Here is a 25,301-nt window from a genome sequence, read left to right on the forward strand (position 1 = left end):
CAAAAATAGAAATAATAATTTGGATCTGTTAATTCGTATGTACTGACAAAAGATTGGCTGATTACTTTGAGAATTTATAAAGAGTTTCGTCGCGCTGTGCAAAAGTTATCGTCTATAAACTAGAACGCTTATGGCACGCTGTGTTATAAAAAAAAGAACGATAAAAAAACCGTCTGATTATTCAACAATATAATCGTAGTAATGTTTCCAATAAGTAGCAAAGAAAAAAAACTCGATGGACGATGCGAGAATTGCACATTTCGAGTGCGCAGTAACAAAAAAGTAGTTTTTATCGCACAACGACTCAGGTGTATGGAAAATGTCGATTATATCATATAAATTCATTTGACACAAGTAAAAAGTGTTAATAAATGGTGCTTTGTGGCGCATATAAATATAGAATAAAACAAAAAAATTAATAATGGTATAGCACGCGTCGCATTCGTATATATTTTATATTTAAATATAAATGCCTGGTATACAACAAACAAAACAAAATGGCGTTGCAGTCGCAGATTCTATATTATAAATATCATACATAAACACAAAAATTGATACGACGCTTAAGAATCGAGAATAAAGTAAGAAGGTTGGATTATTAAAAAAAAGAGAGAATACGTTAATATAGCGAGAAAAAGAATAAAGTCTACCATAAATCGTTAATTATGACGTTAAAGTAAATAACTGATATCGGCGATTCTTTAAAATTTACTTACTATGGCAATGGCGAATACAAAAATTATGCGACAAAAATGTTTGTTCTTTTTCTCGTATCTACACCTTAACTATTTGTAACGTATTTATAAATATCATTTATACACTGAATAAAAAGGTTGTTTAAGAAAAATTACTCCTCGTCTCGCGTACTAAGTGTATAATAATTAAAAAAAAATTCGAGTGACACTAATATTTCCGCGCTTGAGACGCAAAAAAATCAACAATATTACACGAACAAACGGATAAAAAGAATCTACATGTCTATATGTCCACCCTGGATAAACGAGATAATACATCGTCCTTACTTTATAAAACAAAAAATGCATTGAGTAATGTATAGCGCATGTATATGAATATTGTATACCTCCTATTTGGTAATGGGTCTTCGAGAGAGATGAAAAAAAAAAGGGAAAAAAGAAATCTCACATTCGTCCCGTTTTGCATAATATGTCGCCGCCGTCGTGTTTACATTCACATCGACTTCAATTTGATTTATAACGTTTGTACACGTATGCAAGTGTATGTATGTATGTATGCGTATGTACCTGAGTGTGTCTATATTTTCGCGTCCTTTCTGCATGTCTATCTATTTATCTCTTACTTTGTAAGTGCATGCAGGCGCGCGCGATTGTATGGTGCAGCGAGAAAAAAAGATAGATACGAAAATAAAGCATTAGTAGATATGTTGTACGAGCTTGTATGCGTTGACGGAAAATCAAACGATCACTTTATTCCGGTGGTTTTCTGCTTTTTTACAACTGTATAAATATTTATATATATCTGTATTTATCCTATATCTATATATATGAGTTTTGATTGGCGTGAGTGTCTATATTCGAGTGGCGTCGATCGCTCAGTGAACGTGAGAGACACAGGCGCGCGTCGTTTAACTATTATACACATTTGATCTATACATTCAACTATTGTTTAACTATTATATTCCATTAAATTAATAAGGCTTTGTGTCGTGCGTGTATTCGAGGGGGTCAGGGAGAGCATATCATGAACGTCACCTTTCGGAGAGAAGGCACCGCAGAGAGAACAAGTGATCCGCCAGTTCATTCATTTACTTATTACGTATTGCAATGGCTTTATTTTTTCTTGTGAATCATTTTGCGCCTGTATCGTCTTATTTTCAAGTTACGGTCGTTCACTGAGCGCGCGCAATCGAGAACAAAAATTAATATACTTTCAACTATTGCATCTGTTACGTTTATTAAAATTACGATCAACAATCAACAACTATTTCTCGTACATTTTGTATTTCGTGGAAGATTCTGTAAAACAATCAGTAGTATTGCACGACTCTATCACTTATTATATTGTATTACATATTGTAGTTAACCACCGGAATAGTGTAATAAAACACGTCAACATATAAGATTGGTATTGTTAGCGATGACTCTCGCTCCAAAAATGGAAAGCTCAAATGCATACGTCTCAATAAACGGCGACTTTGCGGTAAAAATCGAGACTCGCAATCTATTTAACAAGCTGCTCTTGTTAGTCGCTTGTTAATGTGACGAGGAGCAATCACGATGACAAGGTGTACGCGAAAGAAAAGTATCCAGTGCGTCGTATGTCCACGCGAAAAAGAGTACACGATCCAAGATGTAAAAGCATGAGAAAAGTTATCGGGACTCACTGCGGACGACATGGCCGTTTTTGCTGCCTCTGACGTTCGTTTTGCATTCGATCTCGCGTTTATTTTTCGATCATATGTACCGTCTGCGCGCTTCGGATAAACAAAAGACGTTCATTCGCCGTACGTACATATTTGAGCATTCCTTCCTAGGTACTGCAATGTATGGATGTGAATGTGTGCGTGTGTGTGTCTATGTCTGTGTGAAATTACGTATGTAAACGAGTGCCAGTGCAAAAACATAATGTACATAGCCGAGAGAGGGAGAATAGAAATTTCAAAATGAAAAGAATAAAACAAAGTGCTTGAGAGAGCATCGCGGGTACTACGCATCGGGCAGTTTGATCTTTTTTTTCACTCGTTAGACGATGAATATATGCTTATACACACTTTGCATTATGTTAGGTATGAAGGAGCGACAGCGACCTTGAAAGATTCGCTGCTTTTTTACAACTCATAACACGATGATCGTCTCGAGCCGCCAATTCGTCTGTGTCTGAGCTATGTGAGTAGGTTTTTATATTGTCGCACCTGTGTTGAATTAAAGCTATGCATCACGAATTCATTCATCAAAGAAAAGTAAACAGATTATGGCTGACCTCGGTGAAGGTCAGCGCGAGCATCACAACTCCCACTATTTATCAAAAAATAAATTTCTTCGATCGAATTGGCGGCATCTAGCACGAGCGGATAATCTAATAATCCCACCCAAACCACCTTTCCATGTTTGGTAATTTCATTTTTATTCGTGCAAGATGAACGCGAGATTAACTCATCTAAAATAGGGGCTTTAGAAGCCCTGATCACATCGTCAAAGCGCAATGATACAAATATAATATTTACACATTTGTTACGTATACCGACGCGTTGTATTTTAACGTATAATGTAAATTTCCTTTTTTTATGTACAGTCTGTGTCTTGCATACATCGCTATGGGTATGTATGCTTCTTTTTTTAATGTTTTATGCGTACGCAATTTGACGGACTTATCGGATAATGAGTGATTTTTAAATATTTCTTGTTTAACGTGCCACTACTTTCTCATGACACGGCTAATTAAATTAATTAATATAATAAACATTTCACGTAAAATTCCACTTTAATGACACCCCTGCCATTCTAACCGTAAAGTTGCTAATTTTTTTCGGCCGATTAATTACAAATATTTCGCATCTCGTGGCGAACGCGCGCGTGCTCGCCTTTTTTTCTTCGCTCGCTGCACTTTTTCCTATTCAATTCGTCCGAACTATCGTTTTTATTTATTTATAATAAATAATGCATGTACGCACTACACAGCTATGCAGGCGCGAGTATGCTTTTAATAACTAAAACAAATAAAATGATAAAAAAAATTACTGCACCAATTAGCAGCAATTCCGAGGCACTACGAACGAGTCATAACGGCGATTATGACCGTACAATTATCATCTCAATTCTTTCTCTCTCCCTCTCTTCATGTTCTGTTTGTCCAAATTAAAAAGACTACATAAAATATCTAATTCGTAATATATTATATATTATATATTTANTTATATATATATATATATATCATCCGTATTTTCGTACTAAGTAATGTGTATCATAGATCAAAGTGTGTAATATACAATAATAAAGAGAGATCACACGTCTTAACTATAGAACATTTAAAAGACTATCGATATTTATATTGCGCGTAGAAGCGCGTAAAATTTTTATTAAGTATTGCCACAAATTCATAAAAAACGAAAATCGCGTTTATAAAACAACAATTATTTCGTATAAAAAAATAACGATAACGTCGGTAATATGAAAAGGAAAGGATTAGGGAATAGTAATGCAATGATTAGTGAATGATGATAATGATACCGATGGTAATAATATTAATGATAATGGTAATGAAAAATGACTATTAAGACGATAATGATGATCGATGATTGAAAATATTAATGACGCTTCATTGCCAAAGATTGATAATTTTTTAACGAGAAAAGGACCTACGCTACTGATCAATTTCCTCGTTTTCCCAAAAGACTCCGATCAAAAGCTTAGTTAATTTGTTTTATACCGATTATATCCTGATTCCTATGTCTATAACGTTTACAAATATTTCAGCATTTTTCCATGAACTTCGTAATTATCGCTATAACTCTATATACGTCAATTCGCGCATTGGGCTAATTTTCCCATTTTTCTACCTTTATTCAGCACCAATCTGATTCGCAAAAAAGTTCTTATGGTAATATAATAATTATAATAATAATAAAATTGCAATAAATAAAATACTCATCACTGTCTATTTAAAATAATAACCAGTTGTTTGAGTCTGTGAAGACGTTTCCGTTTGTGTTTGCAAGTAGATAAAATATACATTCGAATTGTGTAACAGGATATCAGTTCACTTATATTCACTGCCCATATATATTATTTCATTAATTAACGTTAAAGAACTATTTCATTGTTTGGGCCTACGAATTCGGAATACTCGTCGGGCCTCTTTTATCATTTCTTGTGTGCTCAATGAAGTAAATGCATTTTCATTATTCTGATTATCTCGTTTTGATTCCTCATTCCTCGATGCGCGCGCCTAATCAATTTCCCTTCCGATTTTTCAAGTTTTCTCTAAGTTTCATGTTACGCGGTATACACAGTATTTACAGACGTTTCGTTCGCCCATACAGGTTACTTATGTATATATTTTTATTTATATATATTTATATTTAGTATATGATTTTGTTCGCTTCATTTTTTTCTCACAGTCCGACAGAAATTTGGACGCCTTTTTTCTACATTTATTACTCTTCAATGTCAATCTACCCGTGAGAATTGATCCACGCACTCTTTTCTTTCATCATTGAAGACAAAATAAAAAGACGTTTTGTATATAGGCAAGTTAAATAGTTATCACAATCATCTTCAGTCTAGTCGAAAAAATCGAACATGTTCGAACCCGTTTTTTAAATTATTATTATTTTGTTTGCTCGGTTTTGTTGTTGTTTTATTTATTTATTTTTTTTTGGCAAGAGAAAGTCAATGTATACGGTGAAGTCTTGTGTCGAGCTTCGATCACGTCGCGACATTCGCAAGGGAACCAAAGTGATGAGCGCGGAATAATTGTACAACTTGCGAAGAAAGATATCCATAATGTATAATATATATGTCTAGTTTTTCATTGTCGAATGTGAACGGACGTGTTTCATTCGTTGATATATGCACTATATATTATTATGAGTGTTTTTATATAGATACATTACCTTGTTAATGTGCCCAAGTTTTTGCTTGCTATCACTCTCATTTTTGTACGTCAGGGCATCTTTCTCTCTTTCTCACACACATACACACAGCGTTATCTCTCGCACGATTTTAAACTTGGCTTAATATACAATAAATAAAAAGAACTTACAAAAAGGGAAAAGGTGCGTGCAGAAGAGGTGATTGTGAATCGTACGTTAAACGAGGTAAGTAGAAAAACAAAACAAAAAGAAGCTATCGGTTCGCACGTCAACAGTCGTGTCCCAGTCGTTGCTATATCGTCGCTTCGTTTACGGATAGAGTTGCTGGAGTGGTTGGGGCTGCTGACCACACCGGCTGGGAGCGTCCGGAGATGAGGATGAAGAAGCGATCGACGATGGCGACGAGGATGCCGACGAGGACGAAACCTGCTGCTGTTGCTGATGATGATGCTGATGATGATGATGATGACTATTGGAAGATGCCGACGGAGGCGTCGAGGCAGCGGCTGCCGAGTTGTGCTGCTGCTGTTGCTGCTGATGCTGATGCTGATTATGAATATTATGGTGCTGCTGCTGCTGCTGAGCGGCGGCACTGGAGTTGGCACTAGCTGCGCCACTCGGTCCCGGGCTGCCACCGATGCATCGCTGAAACCTCAGCGGTATTCCTGCCTGCTAGTATGCCGCAGGATGGACGGCTAGTCACTGGGGCGGCAGACCGGTGGGCGGCTTGAATTCCCCGGTAACGACGACGTTGGACTGGCCCACCGGAAACTGGGCCGAGGAGACCGACGGCTGGTGATTGAAGGCCGGCGCGTAGCACTGGGGGAAGTAGAGCTCGGGCTTGACGACGGCCGGGGTGAGGCCGCGGGCGACGCTGACGGGCCCGAGGCCGCTGGGACCTCCCGGTCCGGGTGTGGCCGCGCCGTTGCTGGCCGCCACCGCAGCCGCTGCCGCCGCCGCCTGCTTGGCCTCGTTGCTCGAGTTCCGCCGGATCTTGGCGGCGTGCGGGTTCATGTGGTTGTCGATGTGCTTCTTGACCTCGGGCTCGGTGGCGAAGCGACGCCGGCAGTTGGGCATCGGGCAGCAGAACGGCCTGTCGCCCTGGTGGGTGCGCGTGTGCTGGTCGAGGATGGCCTTCTGACGGAAGTCCTTGCCGCATTGCTGGCACTTGTAGGGCTTCTCGCCCGTGTGGATGCGCAGATGCTGATTGAGTATGGTGCGCTGCCTGAAATTCCGGCCGCAGTAGACGCAGCCGTAGGGCTTCTCGTTCGTGTGTATGCGCAGATGCTGGGTCAGGTGGGACTGCTGCCTGAAGCGCTTGCCGCACTCGGGGCAAGGGTACGGCCTCGACTCGATGTGGATGCAGCCGTGCTGCAGCAGCGTCGACTTCTGCTTGAACTCCTTCTGGCAAATGGGACAGCGCACGTAGAGCGGCATCCCGGCTGAGCGTCCGTGCTGGATCACGTCGGGGAGACAGCCCTTGGTGCCGTTGGCCCCGTTGCCGTTGCCGCCGCCTCCGCCGCCGCCCTGCTGCTTTATGTACTGGAGGGCGCCGAAGCTGCCGCCGCTTCCCGCCGCCCCGAACACCGAGTGATTGTTGCCCTTGGGGTCCTTGAAGTAAGCCGGGTACTGGGTGCCGTTGGCGTCGCCCGGTGCTGGGCTGAAAGCTCCCGACTGAGTGTCCGTGTCGCCGAAAGTCGATGCTACTTCTTCCTTGCCCTCTTCGGGTGGGAAAGGTACGTCTTGCGGCCACAGGGTCGGTGTCATACCATTTTTGAAGATCAAGTGCGGACTCACGTCTGAAATGATAAAAGCGAACACACACAAAGTGCCGTTAGATGAGATGACAGGTCTTCGTCTCATCGTCGTCCGGCTTGCGTGCGACGATGATGTACAATAAAGTGTTAATTGATTACGGTTTTTTTTCTCTGACTCTTTCGTTTCTTTCTTTTTTTTTCTTTCATTTTTTTTTTTTTTTTTTTTTTTTTTTTTTTTTTTTTNTTTTTTTTTTTTTTTTTTTTTTTTTTTTGCCCAAGGATCGCGAGTAAGGATATCGTATGGGATTTAGGTTATTGTTATTATACTCATTTCTTCCGCTCCACTGATTAGTTGATGTATATTAATACAGATGGTAGTGAAATATAAGAAACGCGCGCTGACGAGAGATATAAGATTTTGCATCTTTGCGAAAAAACGACGACGAAGCAAAAAAAATTTTTATCACGTCGTCACTGATCGGGTCATATAATACTTGATCATACTGCGGGATAGGATTTACTTAAAAAGGAATTGAAAGAAACACTCTTTCCAAAAAACTACATGTATATAAGGTAGGTAAGACAGGTATTATATAAGCAAAGCTCTACACGTCTCAGACGTCTTGTTAAAAAATTTATTCTTAACTTATTGTAAAAATTATCTTTTATTTATACACTACATATAAATAGCAGAATTGCTTGACAAATTTTAAATTTTTCGTTAATTCCGATTATTTTAGTTATATAAAAACAAATTTACAAATATTATTATTAATTTTTTTTTTTTTTTGAAAATTTTTATGAATTATCATAATTCACTACACACACATATAACTTCCGTCGAATTCTATAGATAGGATTTTCTGCGAGACGAAATAAATCCCTTGAATCCGTCATTGACCACTGTATATATAAATCTGCATATATATCGTACATACTGAGGAGTAATAGACATTTCGTACAGAAGACACAGGATTTGAGCGTAGAAATTTATTTAAAAAAGCGATCCAAGTATCGATCGATTTATAAAAAAGCGTCTTGTGTCTTCGCTCGACTCGTGTCTGTTTATATATACACAGTATACGAAGAAAGTATGTGTGTATGTGCGTAAAATGCGAATGCGTAAAATTAGAGAAAGACGCGTCGCTTGCCACAAGCCCTCCGCATATTCTTTTTTTTTTTTTTTTTTGAAATACGCGTCATGAATATCCAATAATTATATTTACATACACGTACGATCATAAACATGCGTCGATACACAATAAAAAAGCATGTAATAGCGAGATAGCGAGAGAATGAGTGAGAGACAGTTAATAATTGCAATGCATTTTTCGTTTCTTTTGTCTTTTTAGTCGATGCTGTTTTGCTGAAAGTCATCGAGCCGACGAGTGATGGGCTTAATTACGAACGACCACTGCTCATGTTATATCGCCGAAATGATCGTCGACGTCGATGAAATCGTCATCGTCGTCACTCGTGATCTCGCGGTGCCGGTGTCGGCGGCTGTTATTATTATGATTATGATTATTTCGTCTAGGTCGATTCGCGCCGTCGCGATTGTCAAGGTCAGCGTCGGCGGCGTCACGGTCGACGTCTAAGTCGTCGATATCGCTCGTCTCCCGCATCGAGGGGGAGTCTGGGTTAGGCAGAGAGAAATGCTCGCCTTGGTGTGTGCGGACGTGCTGATTCAGGATGGCCTTCTGACGGAAGTGTTTCCCGCACTCCGGACATTGGTATGGCTTCTCACCCGAGTGGATGCGCAGATGCTGATTTAGGATGGCCCGCTGTCTGAAGGTGCGCTCGCAATAGGCGCAAGCGTAGGGCTTCTCGTTGGCGTGTATGCGCAGATGCTGGGTCAGATGGGACTGCTGCCTGAAGCGCTTGCCGCACTCGGGGCAGCCGTAGGGCCGCGAGTCCGTGTGGATGCGCTCGTGCTGCAGCAGCGTCGATTTCTGTTTAAAGTCCTTGCCGCAGGTCAGGCACTTGAACAGCCGCAGCTCGCTGTTGGCCGACTTGCTGGACTTGCCGTTCTGCTGGACGATGTCGGGCAGTCCGCCGCCGGCGCCCATGTTCGGCCCGTTGGCCGAGGCGTACTGGTGGGCCGCGGCGGCCTCCAGGCCCCCGGGACCGGCGTCGCCCGTCTGACCCAGCGACGTGAGCATGACCCCGGGCTGCTTGAGGTAGTGCAGAGCCGAGAAGCCGCCGGGCGCCAGCATGTGCGGCGGCACCGACGGCGATGGGTGTGGCCGCGCGTCCTTGAAGTAGTGCTGCGGGTACTGCTGCAGCTCCGCGCCCGACGGGAAGCAGTCGTTGCGGTCGACCTCGTGGCCGCCGATCTGCTGCTGCTGTTGCGGCGAGTGGTCTTGATTGTTTTGCACTTGCTGCTGGACTTGCTGCTGCTGTTGTTGTTGCTGCTGCTGTTGTTGCTGCTGTTGTTGCTGGGCATTCTGTTGTTGCTGGGCGTTTTGTTGCTGCTGCTGTTGCTGCTGATTAGCCTGCATCTCTTCGTCGGGTGGTGTGAGAGCTTGTGGCTGGTCTTGGGCCGTCGATGGATAGGGCGACGGCACGGGCGACGCGAGATTGGCCGCCTGGGCGCCGTTCTCGTTCTCGACCGGTGGCCCACAGGCCTGCTGAGGACTACCGGATGACGAGGAGCTTTGCTGCGGTGCTTGCTGCTGTTGCTGCTGCTGTTGTTGCTGTTGTTGTTGCTGCTGCTGCTGTTGTTGTTGAGCGTAGAGGCTGCCGTCCTGGAGAGATCCCGGGCCAGGGCCCCACTGGCTTTGGGGTCTCTCCATGTTGTCTTTGTACAACACGTACGGCGTGCCAGTATCTGCAACAAATAAATAATTCGACATTGATTACTTCTCCTCTCGTACTCATATCGTTTATTTGGCATTATTTTATATGATTCAAGTTGAGTGGCAAAAAAATCTTAATTGTACGTGGCGATTCGGGAAGCTGATTTACGACGGGCAATGTACGACGGTTCAGCTTTTTCCGAGCTTTGCAGTCTACGCAAAAGAAAAGTTAATCAGGGGGCGACGACAAAAACTGCTCGTAAACAGCCATAAAACTGCGAAAATAGATACACCTTGGTTCGAGAAGCAAGGAGACATGGGAGAGAAAGAGAGAGAGAGAGAGGGATATTTCAACGCCATAAAACGAGCACGCAGTTCCGTTGGCGAAACTGTTGGACAATTATCCTCATTTTCCAATAACGTAATAAAAATTATAATCCCATGCATATATTTATGCGCTGAATTTTTTTTCACTCTTTTAATAACGCGTGCATCAGAATCGGTGCGCTCGTTTCCGTACTACAAAACACTCCGAATTTCTGACAGTTTGTGCGTCGTTATCGGAAGAAAAAGATAAGATACGTCGATGAACTTATGCGGCAATTGCGACTATATATAAACGCGCAGAGCGGAAAGCTCTAGCGCACACGTGACCCACTGAATAAGATTAATACATGAAAAAACAAATGTACATTTTATTTGCATACAGCAGCGTGACCATCGGTCAAATAATTTTTTGCTGCATATAGCTGTCTGTACACAAGTAGTCGAGAAAGAGGTGAAAGAAAATCATCGCCTCTTGATCGCGTCGAAGCCGACGTCATCGAGTGTTGCTTTTTTTTTCGTGAGTGTATGTGTAAAATGAAAAGAATAAGCGAGAGGAGCGTCGCACTAGATGCAGCAAGTGTCTGTTACCGACACGTCCCAAGTGCCCCGTCTCGAAGCTTTATCAATAGCCGCGTCGTCGTCTGACCTAGCGTACGAGCGTAAAGCGTCTCCCCCTCATCGCAATGCAGCAGTTGCTCGACTGCTAGTTTTAGTTTAAAATCTTATTTTTATGATATTTTCATTTAAATATTGCATTTTTGCATCGTTAAAGGCACAGCTCGAGCCCCAAGTCCGAAGCTTCCTCAGCCATTGTGTACATTAGTTTGTATTTGACCCCTCCGAGTTTGACTTGCATTAATTACTATTATTGCGTATGTAGATTTTCCATCACACTAGAGTGACCAAGCAACGTTTGCACTGAGTAAATATGCACATACAAGAATGAATGCGCGCACGCGTCGAATCTCAATAATTGAAAGAATGGTTCGATTAAACGATTCCCGTTCAACATTTTCATTAACTAGATTTGACTTTTTGCTACTTCTACTCCTTGGTCTGTATTGTGCGCTCGCTCGATGCCGTCGAAAAAAATGGTCTGCACCCCACTCGCATTCGTCGCGTCGCGCGATCAAAGTTAAGCGGGTTATTGTTCTCTTGCATCTTCGATTTCCGGTTTTACTCTCTTTCTCTTTCTATCTTTCTTACTTATAACGTTAAATAAGAGTTTAAATATGCGTCATCCTCCCGCGATGGTATATTCTCTGAAATTCCAATGTGTACGTTCGAAAAAGGGATAATAATCCTTGTAAGAGTGTATGCATTTAAGGCCTACAGGGACCGGTGAAAAAAAGAAGAAAGACGTCTTTACGATTTGTTTTGGCGACGCTGGTGCCACACACGAGAGGTGCGCGAGTAAAAAAAGACGCCTGCATCGAGCTTCTAAGGTAGGATACACAAGTACATATACGCGTCCACACGTACAGAACTACAGATACACATACACATACGTACACGGCCAGAGAATACCGAAGAAGGGATAAGCACGGCAAAAATACGCACGCACCTACACACGTAGCAAAGTAGGAGTAAGCGCGCGCGCGCAGCACGAGTGCAGAAAAGAGGAGAAAAAGTTTATGGAACAGCAGCAGCAGTAGCTAGCACTGCAGAAAAAGTCCGCTCGCGAGCTCGAAGGGGGAAAAAGTGAGAGAGCTTGCCGTGCCGAGCTTGCAGCTCTCTCTCTCTCTCGCTCTCACGTGAGCGCTTGCGCAGAGCTTTTTCGTCAGAACGGTATTTTTAAAGATTTTCCTTTCCACAAGAGCCAGCGCTCTATGTGTGTATCTATATAAGTATGTGTGTATGTATGTGTGTGTGTGTGTGTGTGTGTGTGTGTGTGTGTGTGTGTGTGTGTGTGTGTGTGTGTGTGAGGGAGAGAGAGAGAGAGAGAGAAAGACATAGCTACGTAGCTTTAAACGGGCGGGTCGTTGACAAGCCTCGAGCTTCGTGCTCGCTGCGAGCGGCGTTCATTGCCCGATAACGCGAAAGCTTTCGTAAAACACGTCCTCGGCGTCTACTAGATACGCATGCATGACGATTTGTTACTATCTTTGCGAAAATCAAGAACTTGTGCGCAATCTGCATGTTGTTAGTTTACCATTTTTCTAACGAGGCGCGCAAAAGCGACTCTTTTTTTTTTAGTTTTCTCGCTCGAACGCGCCGTGTTTGTTAGATTGGATTGCGCTTTTTCGCCGAGGCTGCGTTGTTTATGAATCAATACTGCCCAACAGACAGGCTTGTACAGCGCAAGATTTTTTTTGGTAATTGACTTTTGGTTGGGTGCTTTTTTTACCGCCCGCCCTCGCAGTAGGTTTTGTTCTGGATATTTTTATTTTCCTAAGCCTGTTACGATGCCTGTGCTTCTTGATTTTGTAAAATTGATGCTTTAAAGTAGAATTTAAAAACAATACAATTTATGCTTGTTTTTTATCAAACTGGCAAAGCTGCACTTTTCCGTGGTTTAATTCTGGTATGGAAACATTCGTAAAACCATTACGAGGAAAATTGAGTAATCGACAGAACTTCACGAGAAAAATTCTTATTCAGATTCTTCGAGTATTTCCTATGAAAGTTTTCCACGCAATTGTAAAGAACTCATTTTAATAAAGAATGATACTCTTCAGTCATGTCTGAAAGATTTTCACAGAGCCAAATGGTAATTTATATGTTTTATAGATGGCGCATTTAGTGCATAAATTAAAACCGTATCCAGTGATAACAGTCGAGCTAACTAATTCAAATAATCTAATGTTGATAATGATAAAATAAGTACTTTTTTACACTAACTTGAAACTTGAAAATGTTAAATTAGCCTAAGTGAACAATTTGATATTATTCTACATCAAATAATAACTGTTCTCGGTTGGCTTCATGGTCTTATATTGAACGTTATGCTTGGCGTCTTTTATAACATACAATCGCGATTTTAAAATTTTTTTAATGTGGCAGTACTCGATAAATACAATAGTTACTTTTATTTTATGCTTCAAGAGAATATTAAAAATAATAAAATAATTTCACAAAGTATGCGTACCAATTTTGAGCTCAAATGTAATTTTATTCTAAAATTTTTGATCGCTTCTGAGGATTTCGAGACCCTCGACTATTACACTTTTTTGGCTCTGTTTTTCAAGGTTGAGTTCGATATTATAAAAACAGACTAGAGCGAGTATAAGTCTTCATTAATCTCATTATCAAATCGTCCTGATCGCTTTCCTAAAATTCAGAAACACACATGGACCTATATCAAATATTTTTCGCTCCAACGAGTCTCGCGCCATTTCTATGATTTTATTTATATAATTTCTCGAATTGATTGTTCGTACGATTTCGACCAAATTTATTCATTTTACAGGTGTACAAGCCCGTCGTTTAAATCCCGCACGCTAGAAATATTATTTCAATTTTTTATTTCGATACGTGTGCAATTTCGCTAGGCTACTGTACAAATTGTTTTTATATTTACGATTTTGATTTCGTATTTTATCAAATCTGTTATCGTCTTTTTTCGATTCACTTTTTTCCATCCATCTAACAATCTTCATAGCCCTTCAAAAGAGAAAAAGCACTACCCACGAATTAGACTAGTTCAATTTTTTTCATACACGTGATGTGTCTGTGCATGAACACATACAAAAAAGGGGGAAGAGAGACGAGGTAAAGGTTGGCAAAAATAATTTACGAGAGTTGCTGCTGCAGAACGTACAGCACCGTGCATTTGTGTGAGTGCGTCTGTGTGTATGTGCTCTTTCCATTTGAGCAACAGCGGCAGCAGACCCTCTCTCGATAATCTCGAAACCCGGGGACATGAAAAATCGAGAGGGAACCTGTTTTTTTCGACGAAGCCTACCGTGTGTGTGAACGCGACAAAGAAACAGACTTTTTGGGACTTCGATGAAAGAGTGGAACGCGTAGCGCGCTGAAAAAAAAAGATCGAATGAAAACATTCCTTTACGCGATAATTTTTCAAGTCGCGGTACAAAGTAACTAATTTATTGACCGTTGCAAGTGTTATAATAATATTTATTCAGACTTTAATTGGGACATATCCTCGAGTGATCACCTGTTATAAAAGTAATTAAGTTTTCTCATTTATAACGCGTGGATGCCGCTCGCCCGAGATTTATGTATTATGGATTTTTAAATGAAATAAATGAGAGCTCTTCATCTCTCTTTCGCTCGTGAATTTTGGAGAATGTATATTTATGCAAAATGCGTCGAGACTATTAACAGGCTGATTAAACTCAGATTGACGCACGAAAATTGCATCCAACGTATTGTATTTCATCCTTAAATATGCACGATTTCACGATGTACGCTACGATCGAGTACATTCACATTCATTTACATAATACAATATTTTCAAGTTAAATGTACATCTACATGTTGCTGAAAAGTGAAAACTGAAAGTTCACTACGAGACGTCTTAATTTCGTGTGCATTATTATTATGTCATGCATAAGCGATCGAACAATGAAGAAAAATCAAACATTTTAATCGAACAAAATCAGCTCTCGGTATTTGCATCATGTCTCCAAGATGAAAATTTTAAATTATAAAAATATTTGCGAGGCCCTCATAAAATGATGCAAGTTTGTCTAAAACATTTCTGTTTTTGCCCAAGAGAACACAACACATATAATGTGTGGCATTAAGTTTCGAAAAAAAATTTCATGAGAAATTCTAGATTTATGAGCTCTATCGGACAATTAACAGTAGAGAGAAATTTATGCAATATACTAACCTAGAATACGGGCATATAATGAGATTCTTTTTTACTAATAAAATTATAATAATAAATAAGATGCATATCGTTCTTGTGAGTGAAAAATTGATGTATCTTTAAATTGAAGTTCGTGTAATTTTCAACTTTTCACTCGCCAAATAAATGTCATCGTTAATTCTCTGATACATTTATAATTTTTATAATGACAGGGTCATCGTCGCTGAGATGAGATTGAAACTCTCCTTCCTTTTTTTTAACCAAATAAAAGCCACGCCGCAGTTTATATATTACATGGGCGCGTTTTTTATTTCTTTTTTGACCCTATATGTATAAATCAGAAATCGACCAAGATTTTTCGATATTATACCTTTATTACATACACACAAGCGCTCGCCTGCATCAACAAAACATGAATTATTACGTTACGACGTACTTTTCTCTCTCTTTTTATCTTCGCAAGAGTATATTATTATTACGTTTGATCACTTTGCACTCGTTAATCAAGCGCGACAAAAAAAAGTTTACACGTAAATTTTGTTAATGTAACATTTTCATCAAGTTTTTTAGGGGGAAAAAAATTATTATGTCTGCTCCTCTAAAAGACACGATCGTGTCTACGTCATCTCTCTTGACAATGCAAAAGCTTGTGAGTCAATCGAAACATGCATGATTCATCGATATATAATCAACAAACATAATTATTGACTTTAACAAGCATCTACGTAGAGAAAAAACAACAACACGCGACTAGACTTTTTCATCTGGCTGCATTCGATGGGACGTGTAAAAAAAAATTTCCAGAGAGCTTAATACACTTTTCCTCTAGTTGCGCGCGTACAAAAGTTGAACAGCCGAAAAAAAGTTTGCTGCTCTCGTACGCGTACAACGAGCTGCGATCGTCACATACATACACTGCGCACATGTCCCTTTCTTTATTGTCGTAGTCGTCGTAGACGTCGTTGTCGTCGAGGGTGAAGGTATGAGAGAGACAACGCGTGAGTGTGCACACGCAAGAGCTATTTCGGGTATAGAGCGAGCGAGACAGAGAGAAAAGGTCTACGTACGCGAAAAATAAAAGAATAATCGAATCGTCGACTGGAAGCCTGCGTAGCAGTTCTTTTTTATTTGTGCGAATGATGCAACTTTTCGACGATTATATCTATATGTGAAAAATACAATCGAAATCCGATCGTAGCGGCTAAAATATTCACCTACGAAAATTTACGGAAGGCAGGATCATCATCGGATATAGCGGAAATTTGAGCTATGGCGGTCATTAGCGAATCGCGTAAAGCGAAATTACAAGTGACGTTTTCGAAGAAGCTCTTTACATACATACGACGCGCAACCGCGTCTTTCTAATATTATAACGAACTTTCGCCTCTCGATGTCGTCGTCGTCTTCGTCTACACTTGGCATTCGCGTCGCCAAACGTTGCAAAAGATGGAGAGAGAGAGAGAGAGAGAGAGAGAGAGACGAACGTTTTGCCAGCTGCACTTGGGGGGCTTTAGCTCTAAATGTGGTAAGTACGCAAATATCTCGATGTACGCGCGTGTGCATCTTCTTCCCATAAAGAAAATTCGTACACTCTTTCGGGAGTCAGGAGCAGTAGGCTTGATACATGCGAATATATATTTCACGATCGCGCAACTCTCGAGACTGGTAATTTTTTTTTTCGGGTTCGAGCTTGGGAACGAAAACAAATAATGATACGCTACTGTTGGTAAGAGCGGAGTGAAAAAACAATTCCACGCTATCGAGCAATTAACGCTTCTGTGTGCTAAGAAAGAAGAGAACACACAGACGGACGCGCTCCGAGCGCGCACACGTACACTCGTACTTATATAGATATATATTTGAGACGAAGAAGAGATGGGCTGCAGTTTCTTGACCGGCGAGAAGTTATCGAACGTTTCTTTTCTTTCTTCTTCTCTTTCTCCTCGCGTGCGCAAGAAGTAGCCGCGCGCATCATTCGATCTTTCTTCGCGCGTATATGTATGCGGCTCGTTCGGCTGCTCTCCAGCGTATATTCACTGAGGATCTATTATTTCTGCCGATTATTCGCTTCAATCAGTCATTCCGTCGTGCGTGTGTATATGAACTCGCAGCTCGAACGTATGTGTGTGCATGCTCAATACGCGTAATGCCATGATATACTTTGATCGTTTGCAGTAATTCAAATATTTTAACCAATTTGCCTTTGTGTAACAGTCGCTCCGTAGAGTGCACGTCTAAAAACGTTTACAATAACAGGTTTTTTTCAAAATGCATTATGAAGATTAATTTTTTTGCATTTGTTTGGTAGACATGCAATTCATTTCGGTGTCTACGTAATGTCAAGGTGAAGAAAAACAAACATTCACATCGACTTTGTCATGTCGATATTGAAAGATATTCTTAATTCGTTAGTTAAATAAAAAAAAAGAAAGGAAGAAAAAGAGAGAAAAAGTCGACGAGTCTCAAAGTTTTACGAAGCAATTCAAGAAAAGCAAGGAGCATCCGAACTCTTCACGAGTTTCGATCAAACCTATTCGTGCATATAATAATGCAGTCATAATACAAACAATTTCGAGATACTTGTAATACAATTTGAACAGACGTTTTTGAATTTTTCACAGAATTAATTTAAGCAGGCATTGTGTGCTAGTGTGCATAATGAAATGTTCGAAGTTTTACGGCTCCCTTTTCAATCTAATCTCTTTATACACGGATTTACATACGTTACGGTCAGCGACGGGATTTTTATCTCATGCATGTACCAATAATGCAACGACAATCTGTCCGAAGATAAATGAATTTTTTCAAAATGCTTCATACAAATTATTTTTGTTTCGTTGAGGAACACGTGTATGCGTTTTTGCCTGCTTACGATCCAATTACGATTCCCGAAATCGAAGTCTATACGATGATCCAAAACCGCTGAAATGACGCTAAAGTAAAAAAAAAAGTGTCTCGTGCGTTTGTAGAAACGACGTCAGCTTGTCGCGCGCATCTTGCCACAATATGTGTATGTGTCTGGCCTGGAGTAAAGGATAGACGGTCAGTTGACGACGTTACATTAGACGACCCTAAAGCAATCAAGAGGCTTATATGTCGAGTTGAACGAAAAGAAAGAGAAAAAGACAGAAGGCGCTTCAAAAGAGCAGTGCGCCGCGCTACACTCGCAGCTCGCTTGGTCGTGCGCTACACGCGAGAGTGCAAGTTGATTCTAAGAATAGAAATGGAGTACAATGACCATCTGTATGATATATATTCGCCAAGCGAGTATTTACACAACGGACATATATTTTCAGCAGAATATTCAGCAAAAAAAGAGGAAAAAAATGAGTATCGGCTAGCTCTGGCGCATCGTATTGAATTTATCTTCGCAGCTACTTATTGCTAGTACGCGTAATTAGATGTATATCGGCATACTATCTGCATTCTTGGGCTGCACAAGTGAAGATTTTTCTCGTACGAATCGGCTCGAGCAGGAGCAGGAGCAGCGGCGAATTTTAATGATTCCGATAAACGCAGGAATTTACGCAAGGCAAGCACTTCATAAAATTGACTGAGCGCGACCGGGGCTATTGAAAATTCCTCGTTATGAGCGCAGCGGCAAAAGTTGATCCCGAGCGAGCTTTTTTAAAATACATTCCTCGCTCGAAAAAGTAGATCATAATGAAAATAGTTGTTATGATGTCGCGAGCAGCGATAGGGAATATTGATAGAAAGATATTATTTTTTCATTTATGAAAGCCGAATCAAAATTTTAGCTTCATGCGCTATCGAGAGCCGCGCCAGCTCGAAGGAACAAAATAAAAATACAGAACGAAAAATCCTTCATTCGTACGTATATACGCACTCGCGGCATCGTCAAAACCGGAACCTTTTTTTCGATGGCGTATACGCAACAACTCGTACATATCAACCCTTCGCTCGTAGCAAAAAAAAAAAAAAAATACACATATATATTCAACGTCGCGTCAACGATTAATCCGACGTACAGAGAGCCAGAGAGAAAGAGGAACGAATCGAAACGAGCTACTCGCGAGTTTTATATACACGTATATCTCGCTCGCGATAGCTCCATAGTCCCGCATATAAAGTCATCCAAGCGAAGAGAGACACTCTGTATACTATATACGTCCGATGCATGCGTACGTATGCATGCGTGTGCGTTCTTGCTACATTTCGATTCGTATATATATTTTTTTGTTGCACCTACACACAAGAGCTGTACACGTATTGTCTCTATTATTTTTCTCTTTCTTTTTTTATTTGTTGTTGCTGTAAAGACTGCGGAGCGTCTGCAGCATTTGTTATTATTCTCGCGAGCCCGTACATGATGATTTTTCTAATTGGATGATAAGAAGAGGCGGCTGATTCAGAGGATGTTATTACAGAGGAGGTGTAAAGTGGTGAGGTGTCTTGAAAGGCCGGCGCGTGCTTTCTTTTTAAAAAGGCCTCGGCGGTAGAGCAGCAGGTGTTACAAAAAAACATCGTTTATAATCTCTTTTCTTTTCAGTCCGTCACGAAATTCACACAATTATCAGTACAATTAATTGAATAATGCGTCTCCGCAGTTCGACTAGATTTAAATGCGCTACACTGGTAGGGCTGACGCCGTGATTCGAGCGCGTTGCAAGGCGCGCGTGTTGGAGCATGCACACACATGCAGTGGAGTTGTTTTTGAAAAATCATCAAGTACCTCGTACTCTCGTGCGCCGCAGTCAACCATCCACCTGTTGAATCATCAAAGGGCAATTTCCCCAGCTGTTTTTTTGCGCGCTCGCTGCACACAACGAAACAGCCACTAAATCTCTCATTCTCGTTTTGTGTGCTGCTGCGTTTCCCCCCTTTCTCTCGTCACCTGCCTGCAAGTATCAACCTACATTTCCATACAAACAAAGCGCTGCAGCGAAAACAAAGCATCGCACGCGCGTGCGTGTGTGCTGCACTCGGGGATAGACTCAATGACTCCTATTTTAAACCAAGTAAAGGCTACTCTCTCTCTCTCTCTTGCCATACATACAGTATATCGGGTACGAAAAGCTCTTTTGTTTGCTTTGGGTACGCGTGTGTGTGTAAATGATGCGAATCGCGCGCGGAATCAGCTGATGGGGAAAGAGGAAGCCATCGATTAGTCAGTCAGCCCCCGGCACTCTGCATGCTCGATGCTCCTGATGATTTCGAGGGCACGTTCATGTGGGTCGACCGAGGGGGAAATTTACACATATTTCTTTCTTTTTTTTCGTGCCTCTCTCTTGCGCTCTCGGTTCGTTGACAGTAAAGCGGGTTGCTGTCGACGATTTTAAAATGATGATAGATTCGGCGGTGGTCAGGTGCTTCGTTTGTTTGAGCTTAAAACTTGTTGATCGGGCAGCTATATAGCCTCGAGTTTCGAAACTATTACAAATGTGTTATTAAATACGTGTTCGAATAGGACGATATTCTTATCTCCTTTATAAGACTCTTTTTTAAACTATACATTTTATCTCTATAAAGTTGGACAATTAAGTACTATAAGGTTACTAGCAGCCATATAAAAGACGAACCCATAACCCTTACTGTGATATCGTAAAATAAAAAAAAGCTGCCTATGCCTTGGACTTGCAAGTAATGGCACATTTTGAATTAAAAACCTTTTCCATCTGAACGTGTAACAAAAACTTTAAGTGCTCTCGTCATTTTTCTATTAATGAAAAAAAGCAATAACGGAAGTGAATATGTACTATTTAGACGAAATGATTCGACGCGACGACGGTCAAGGTGATTGCGTTGAATACGTTGGCATCCCCATTATGTGCAGACACATCTAAATACGGATATGCAGTCATTGTTGCAAAATTTCATAAATTGGTAGACGGACAAAAATATCGATTTAAAATTCAAGGTGAATATGCGTCGAGAAGAACAGAGAGCAAAAAAAAAAAATTTGAAATCTTAATGTCTATGCATAAGTAAATGTCAATGTCACGGATTTGAGTATATAGACGAGAATTGAAAAAAAAGGAGACAGTCAAGGTCCCGCGCCACGGTTTATCAAGCACCGCTGCTATATAATAAACTTATAGCCACTTATATACTTTGTCAAGCGGAAAGCAGAACTTTGTTACAACTTACAACTCTGCTTGAAAACTGCTTTTACTTTTCTACCGTTTGCTCCTATCCCTCTCTTTCTCTCTCTCTCTTTTTCTCTTAGAATTTTTAATTGACTTTTGATAAATGTTTGGTTTTACAACTTGGCTAGTAACAGCAAAGTTATCCATGCCACGAGGATAAAATAACAACAACAGCAACCCAAGTGTTGTCGGTTTTTTTTTCGATATGGTTGCCCGAGCAGTGCATAGTCATTGTTCGATCATCGAGAACGCAAAGTCAATGTCACGAATCGCCGAAAACAAAAAAAAAGAACAGGCTAAACCAAAACTATGATGAAAAAAAGGATCAAGGCCTCGTCGTGCTTCAACGCTCACGATCGCACAAAGCAATAATTATATATCCCGCGCGTAAATGTGTATGTGTATGTGTGTGTATGCACTACACATGGGAGGACTCGTTTCCGCGAATATTGCTAGCTGGCAAACTAGAGGCAGGTTAGATCAGAAATTTTATACTTTGCGAGCACGTTGGTTCTTAATCAAAAATTAAAATTTATTCCGAAAAGATGTCATTTTAAATCCGTCGGAGGGAGCCCAGGATTTCAGCGGCGTTTCTTTCGTTTTTTTCTCACAGTGCGTCTAGAGATCGTATATTATAAAAGTATGCACGCGGCTAATAATACGAAACGTCGAAAAAATAATACAGCTCTGCATCAATTAATTATAATGGGCTTTTTGCCAGCTTTGCCTTGACATTCGCAAGCCTTCTGAAACGTGAAATTGCATAACACGTGGCTCTGCGTGTGTTTACAATTTTTTCCAACTATTTCACTATAATTAAGCTTACAAGACGCCACAAGATAGAATCTTGGCAAGCGAGTCTCTCTCGGGCTCGTGCGCGCGAAGAAGCTCACATGTACGATTTTCTCAGTCGTTTGTTTACACATGGTATCGCATCTTTCATGCGGTGTAGCTCCAAGATTTAACTTATTTAAGACGATATTCGAGAGAGTAAGGCACCATATGGTGCAAAATTTCACTTCTCTCTCGAGGCAAACAACGAGGCGGCCGAGAAAACTCAATTTTCTCAGTAGTAAAAGCGTCGTTTTAGTCAGCCGTTAAGCTAGTAACAAGATGAACATAGTTTTACGCCCTCGCGCGTGTTAAAATCATCAATGAACGTTGGGCGTTTGAAATAACTCATAGTACAAATGGTTTGATTTAGAAGCTGACCTCGCAAAATTGCCTGTATCGTTTACAACGAAAATCCGCCCTAAAATGGGGAAAAAAATTCGGAGCATAAAACAAAGGTTCGCGCGCTGGCTTGGTCAAACATTGCGTGGGTGTTTGGGCTAGCTGTGTAAAACGTACGCGAGTGCGTAAAAGTTTGAAAAGTTGGACTGAATGGAAATCGAGCTATTGTGGTATATCGATGTACGTAGCAGTCATCCTGAAAATCACTCTGGAAAGAGGGTGTATTAAAAGCTCCCCTTCCTTGCACGAGAATTCGCAGGTCGTGTGCGTGAGCAGCCCGTCATACATAAACCGCCGACGCGCAAATTTTGAATGGAGAGTCTTTAGTGGTAGTAGTAGGCAGTAGTAGCAGTCGGAGCGTCATGTGCCTCCCCACCCACGCGCAATGACTCTTCACGTGCTCGCACGCGAGAAGCCGGTACGGATATATACGTGCACCTATGTGTGTGTGCCTGGTGTGTCCGTGTGTTTATACGTGTTTTCATGTATACGTGCATGCATGCCGGCGTGAAACCGAAATGATGATGCCGGTGTTGTCTGTACGTATGTATATTGACAGAGAGTGCAAAAACGAGCCGAACATGATGCGTGGGTACGTGAGTCTATATATCTATAGACGCACGCGGACTAACCGACCGAACGGAGGGAATGAGTATATAGCCCGACGGATCGTACCAATCAATGACGAACTGCGTATTTTTTGCGTTCAGCTTTCAAACGACCGTTTGATATAGGAAGAGCGCGTGAGAGAGAGACAGAGAGAGAAGCAAACATTTGGATTGAGCGTGAAAGAAGTGATTTTGCGCGTGATGCTTTTTTTGCAACTACCAGCCACGGAAATTCGAGGTGCGAACAGTTTCGAATTTTTGCGGATTGTTGGATTGTTATCGAGCTTGCGGTAAATCGCTTGATACCGCGCCGTCGACTGTTTTGAAAAATTGCACCAAATTTTTCGTACTCCCACTGGCGTAGCCAAAACTCACTCTCGGCTATTGTGCTTGGCCTTTTTTTCTCTTTTATTCCGCTTATTATGCACTCGAACGCGTCGGGGAGCTGAGTAATTTGCTCGCGTCACAAGTACTAGTCTGCAGTAAAAAATTTTTATCGAGCCGATAAAGGCATTGAAATTTGGGAGCTGATATTTGGCGCGCTATTTTTTGTTTACGTAGACGACGTATGCGAGTATGCACACACGGGCTGGGAGTAGAATTTCACAACGAACGAGCAGCGAACGAGGCGTATGCGTAACGTTTAGTCCGGTCAATCCATCTCCGATAACAATAAGCCAAACACACATATGCATCATCGAGAGAGCGTGTACGCGCGCGGCTCGGCTACACACCGCAAAAACCAGAACTGCGCGATTTCCCGCCTCGCGATCGGGCCGACTGTATCCGACTGTATACACAATGTGCGACAGATAAAAGCGACATTCCCATACTGCGAAGAAAAATGATTATGCCACTATTTTTTGGTGGGCTTTATTCGTATCGTTGAAATAACTCACCAGAATTGTAGTATTCCTTGAAGTAGCGCGTTGCGGCGCGTTGCACTATCGAGTAGTACAGGTTAACGTACGACGTCGACTGATTCTGTGCCGAGAGCGCCATGATTGCTTTTTTTTCTGATTCTTCTTTGACGAATATAGAACGAGTGTTTATACGATTTTATTTATCTGTCGCAAATCACCAAACAAGAAGGATCGATTCAATTTCGCACTTTACAAAATGTTTCAAGCAATCACTTAGGAATATCGAGAGAGTTTCGCAAGTGTCTTTTTGTCGTTGTAATTTTTATTCACCACACCTCCGCACTGTGAGCTCCGATCGGTCGAAACAACGGCGATGGAATCGGTATTGAATCCTCGGCAGCGATGTCGTGTGATATGCTGGCCCGCAAGCACACGCACTCTTCTCTTACACACACGTGGAAGAGTCGAAGGAGGATTTCCTCAGCAACGTAGAAAATCGCCGAAAAGCTCGGATGGATTTCTACCTCCTCCAGCTGCCGTTGCACTGCGGAACGGATTCATGTCCTTCTTGCTGCTTCCGCGTTCGATCGAACTTCGAATTATCATCACTGGACTCGATCTATTATTACGGATACATTTTTCGTTATCGAGCACTTTTAGTCGGAGATAATTTAAGCGTAACCAACGGTAAAAGACGAAACTAAAAAGGCGAACTAAACGAAACGTATTTGACAAACACACATGTATTTATTTAATCGAATAAAACTTGGAGAAATAGAGAGAGAGATAGAGAGCGAGCCTTAACGATCTACCCTATATTATAATATAAATAAAAAAGAAAATTTAAAGCTGCATCACTGCACTATGCGATAACTTTTCTTGCTCTCTCTCTTTCTGCGTAAGATTTGCGAAACACTTTTCCACTGCGCGGGTGAAAAAAAGCGTCTGCAATGCCGACGACAGCCAGAGACGTTGGGCTGCGTTCGGCTCGGCTCGTTGTTCGTTTCCTCTTGGCCGTCACGTATTTGTAAACTTATTATTTTGTGTGTTGCCTCGCGTTCACGGCGTATTATTGTATATATTATTTTGCACGCGCGCACGCCGGGGCCCCCCCGAGCTATATACTCCTCTCCAATACACAACGCGGCGCGACGGCTCACGGCTGTACACGACGACTACGACGACGACGAAAGACAGACACTGTATGTAGCTATAATAACGCGGGCGCGCGCGGGGCTCTTTTCTCTCTCCGTCTCTCTCTT

At 41.4% G+C, this 25,301-nt stretch overlaps 1 protein-coding gene across 1 annotated transcript; it reads right to left on the reverse strand.

Annotated features, from left to right (window-relative positions):
- Positions 1-6,143: 6,143 nt before the first annotated feature.
- LOC106654058 (zinc finger protein 467-like) lies at positions 6,144-25,224 on the reverse strand. Its single transcript, XM_014373785.2, has 3 exons — positions 24,076-25,224; positions 8,990-10,156; positions 6,144-7,368 (listed from the first exon to the last, which is right to left on the reverse strand). The coding sequence occupies exons 1-3, from the start codon at positions 24,176-24,178 to the stop codon at positions 6,269-6,271; spliced, it is 2,370 nt and encodes a 789-aa protein (XP_014229271.1). The 5' UTR covers positions 24,179-25,224; the 3' UTR covers positions 6,144-6,268.
- Positions 25,225-25,301: the final 77 nt, after the last annotated feature.

Source organism: Trichogramma pretiosum, unplaced genomic scaffold (assembly GCF_000599845.2).
Source record: "Trichogramma pretiosum strain Unisexual culture from Peru unplaced genomic scaffold, Tpre_2.0 scaffold57, whole genome shotgun sequence".
NCBI lineage: Eukaryota > Metazoa > Arthropoda > Insecta > Hymenoptera > Trichogrammatidae > Trichogramma > Trichogramma pretiosum.

Coding starts and splice junctions, on each gene's coding strand:
- LOC106654058 (XM_014373785.2), bottom strand. CDS start 24,178: ATGGCGCTCTCGGCACAGAATCAGTCGACGTCGTACGTTAACCTGTAC. Junction 10,157..24,075: donor CAAGGAATACTACAATTCTG/GTGAGTTATTTC, acceptor TATTTGTTGCAG/ATACTGGCACGCCGTACGTG. Junction 7,369..8,989: donor GCACGTCCGCACACACCAAG/GCGAGCATTTCT, acceptor TTATCATTTCAG/ACGTGAGTCCGCACTTGATC.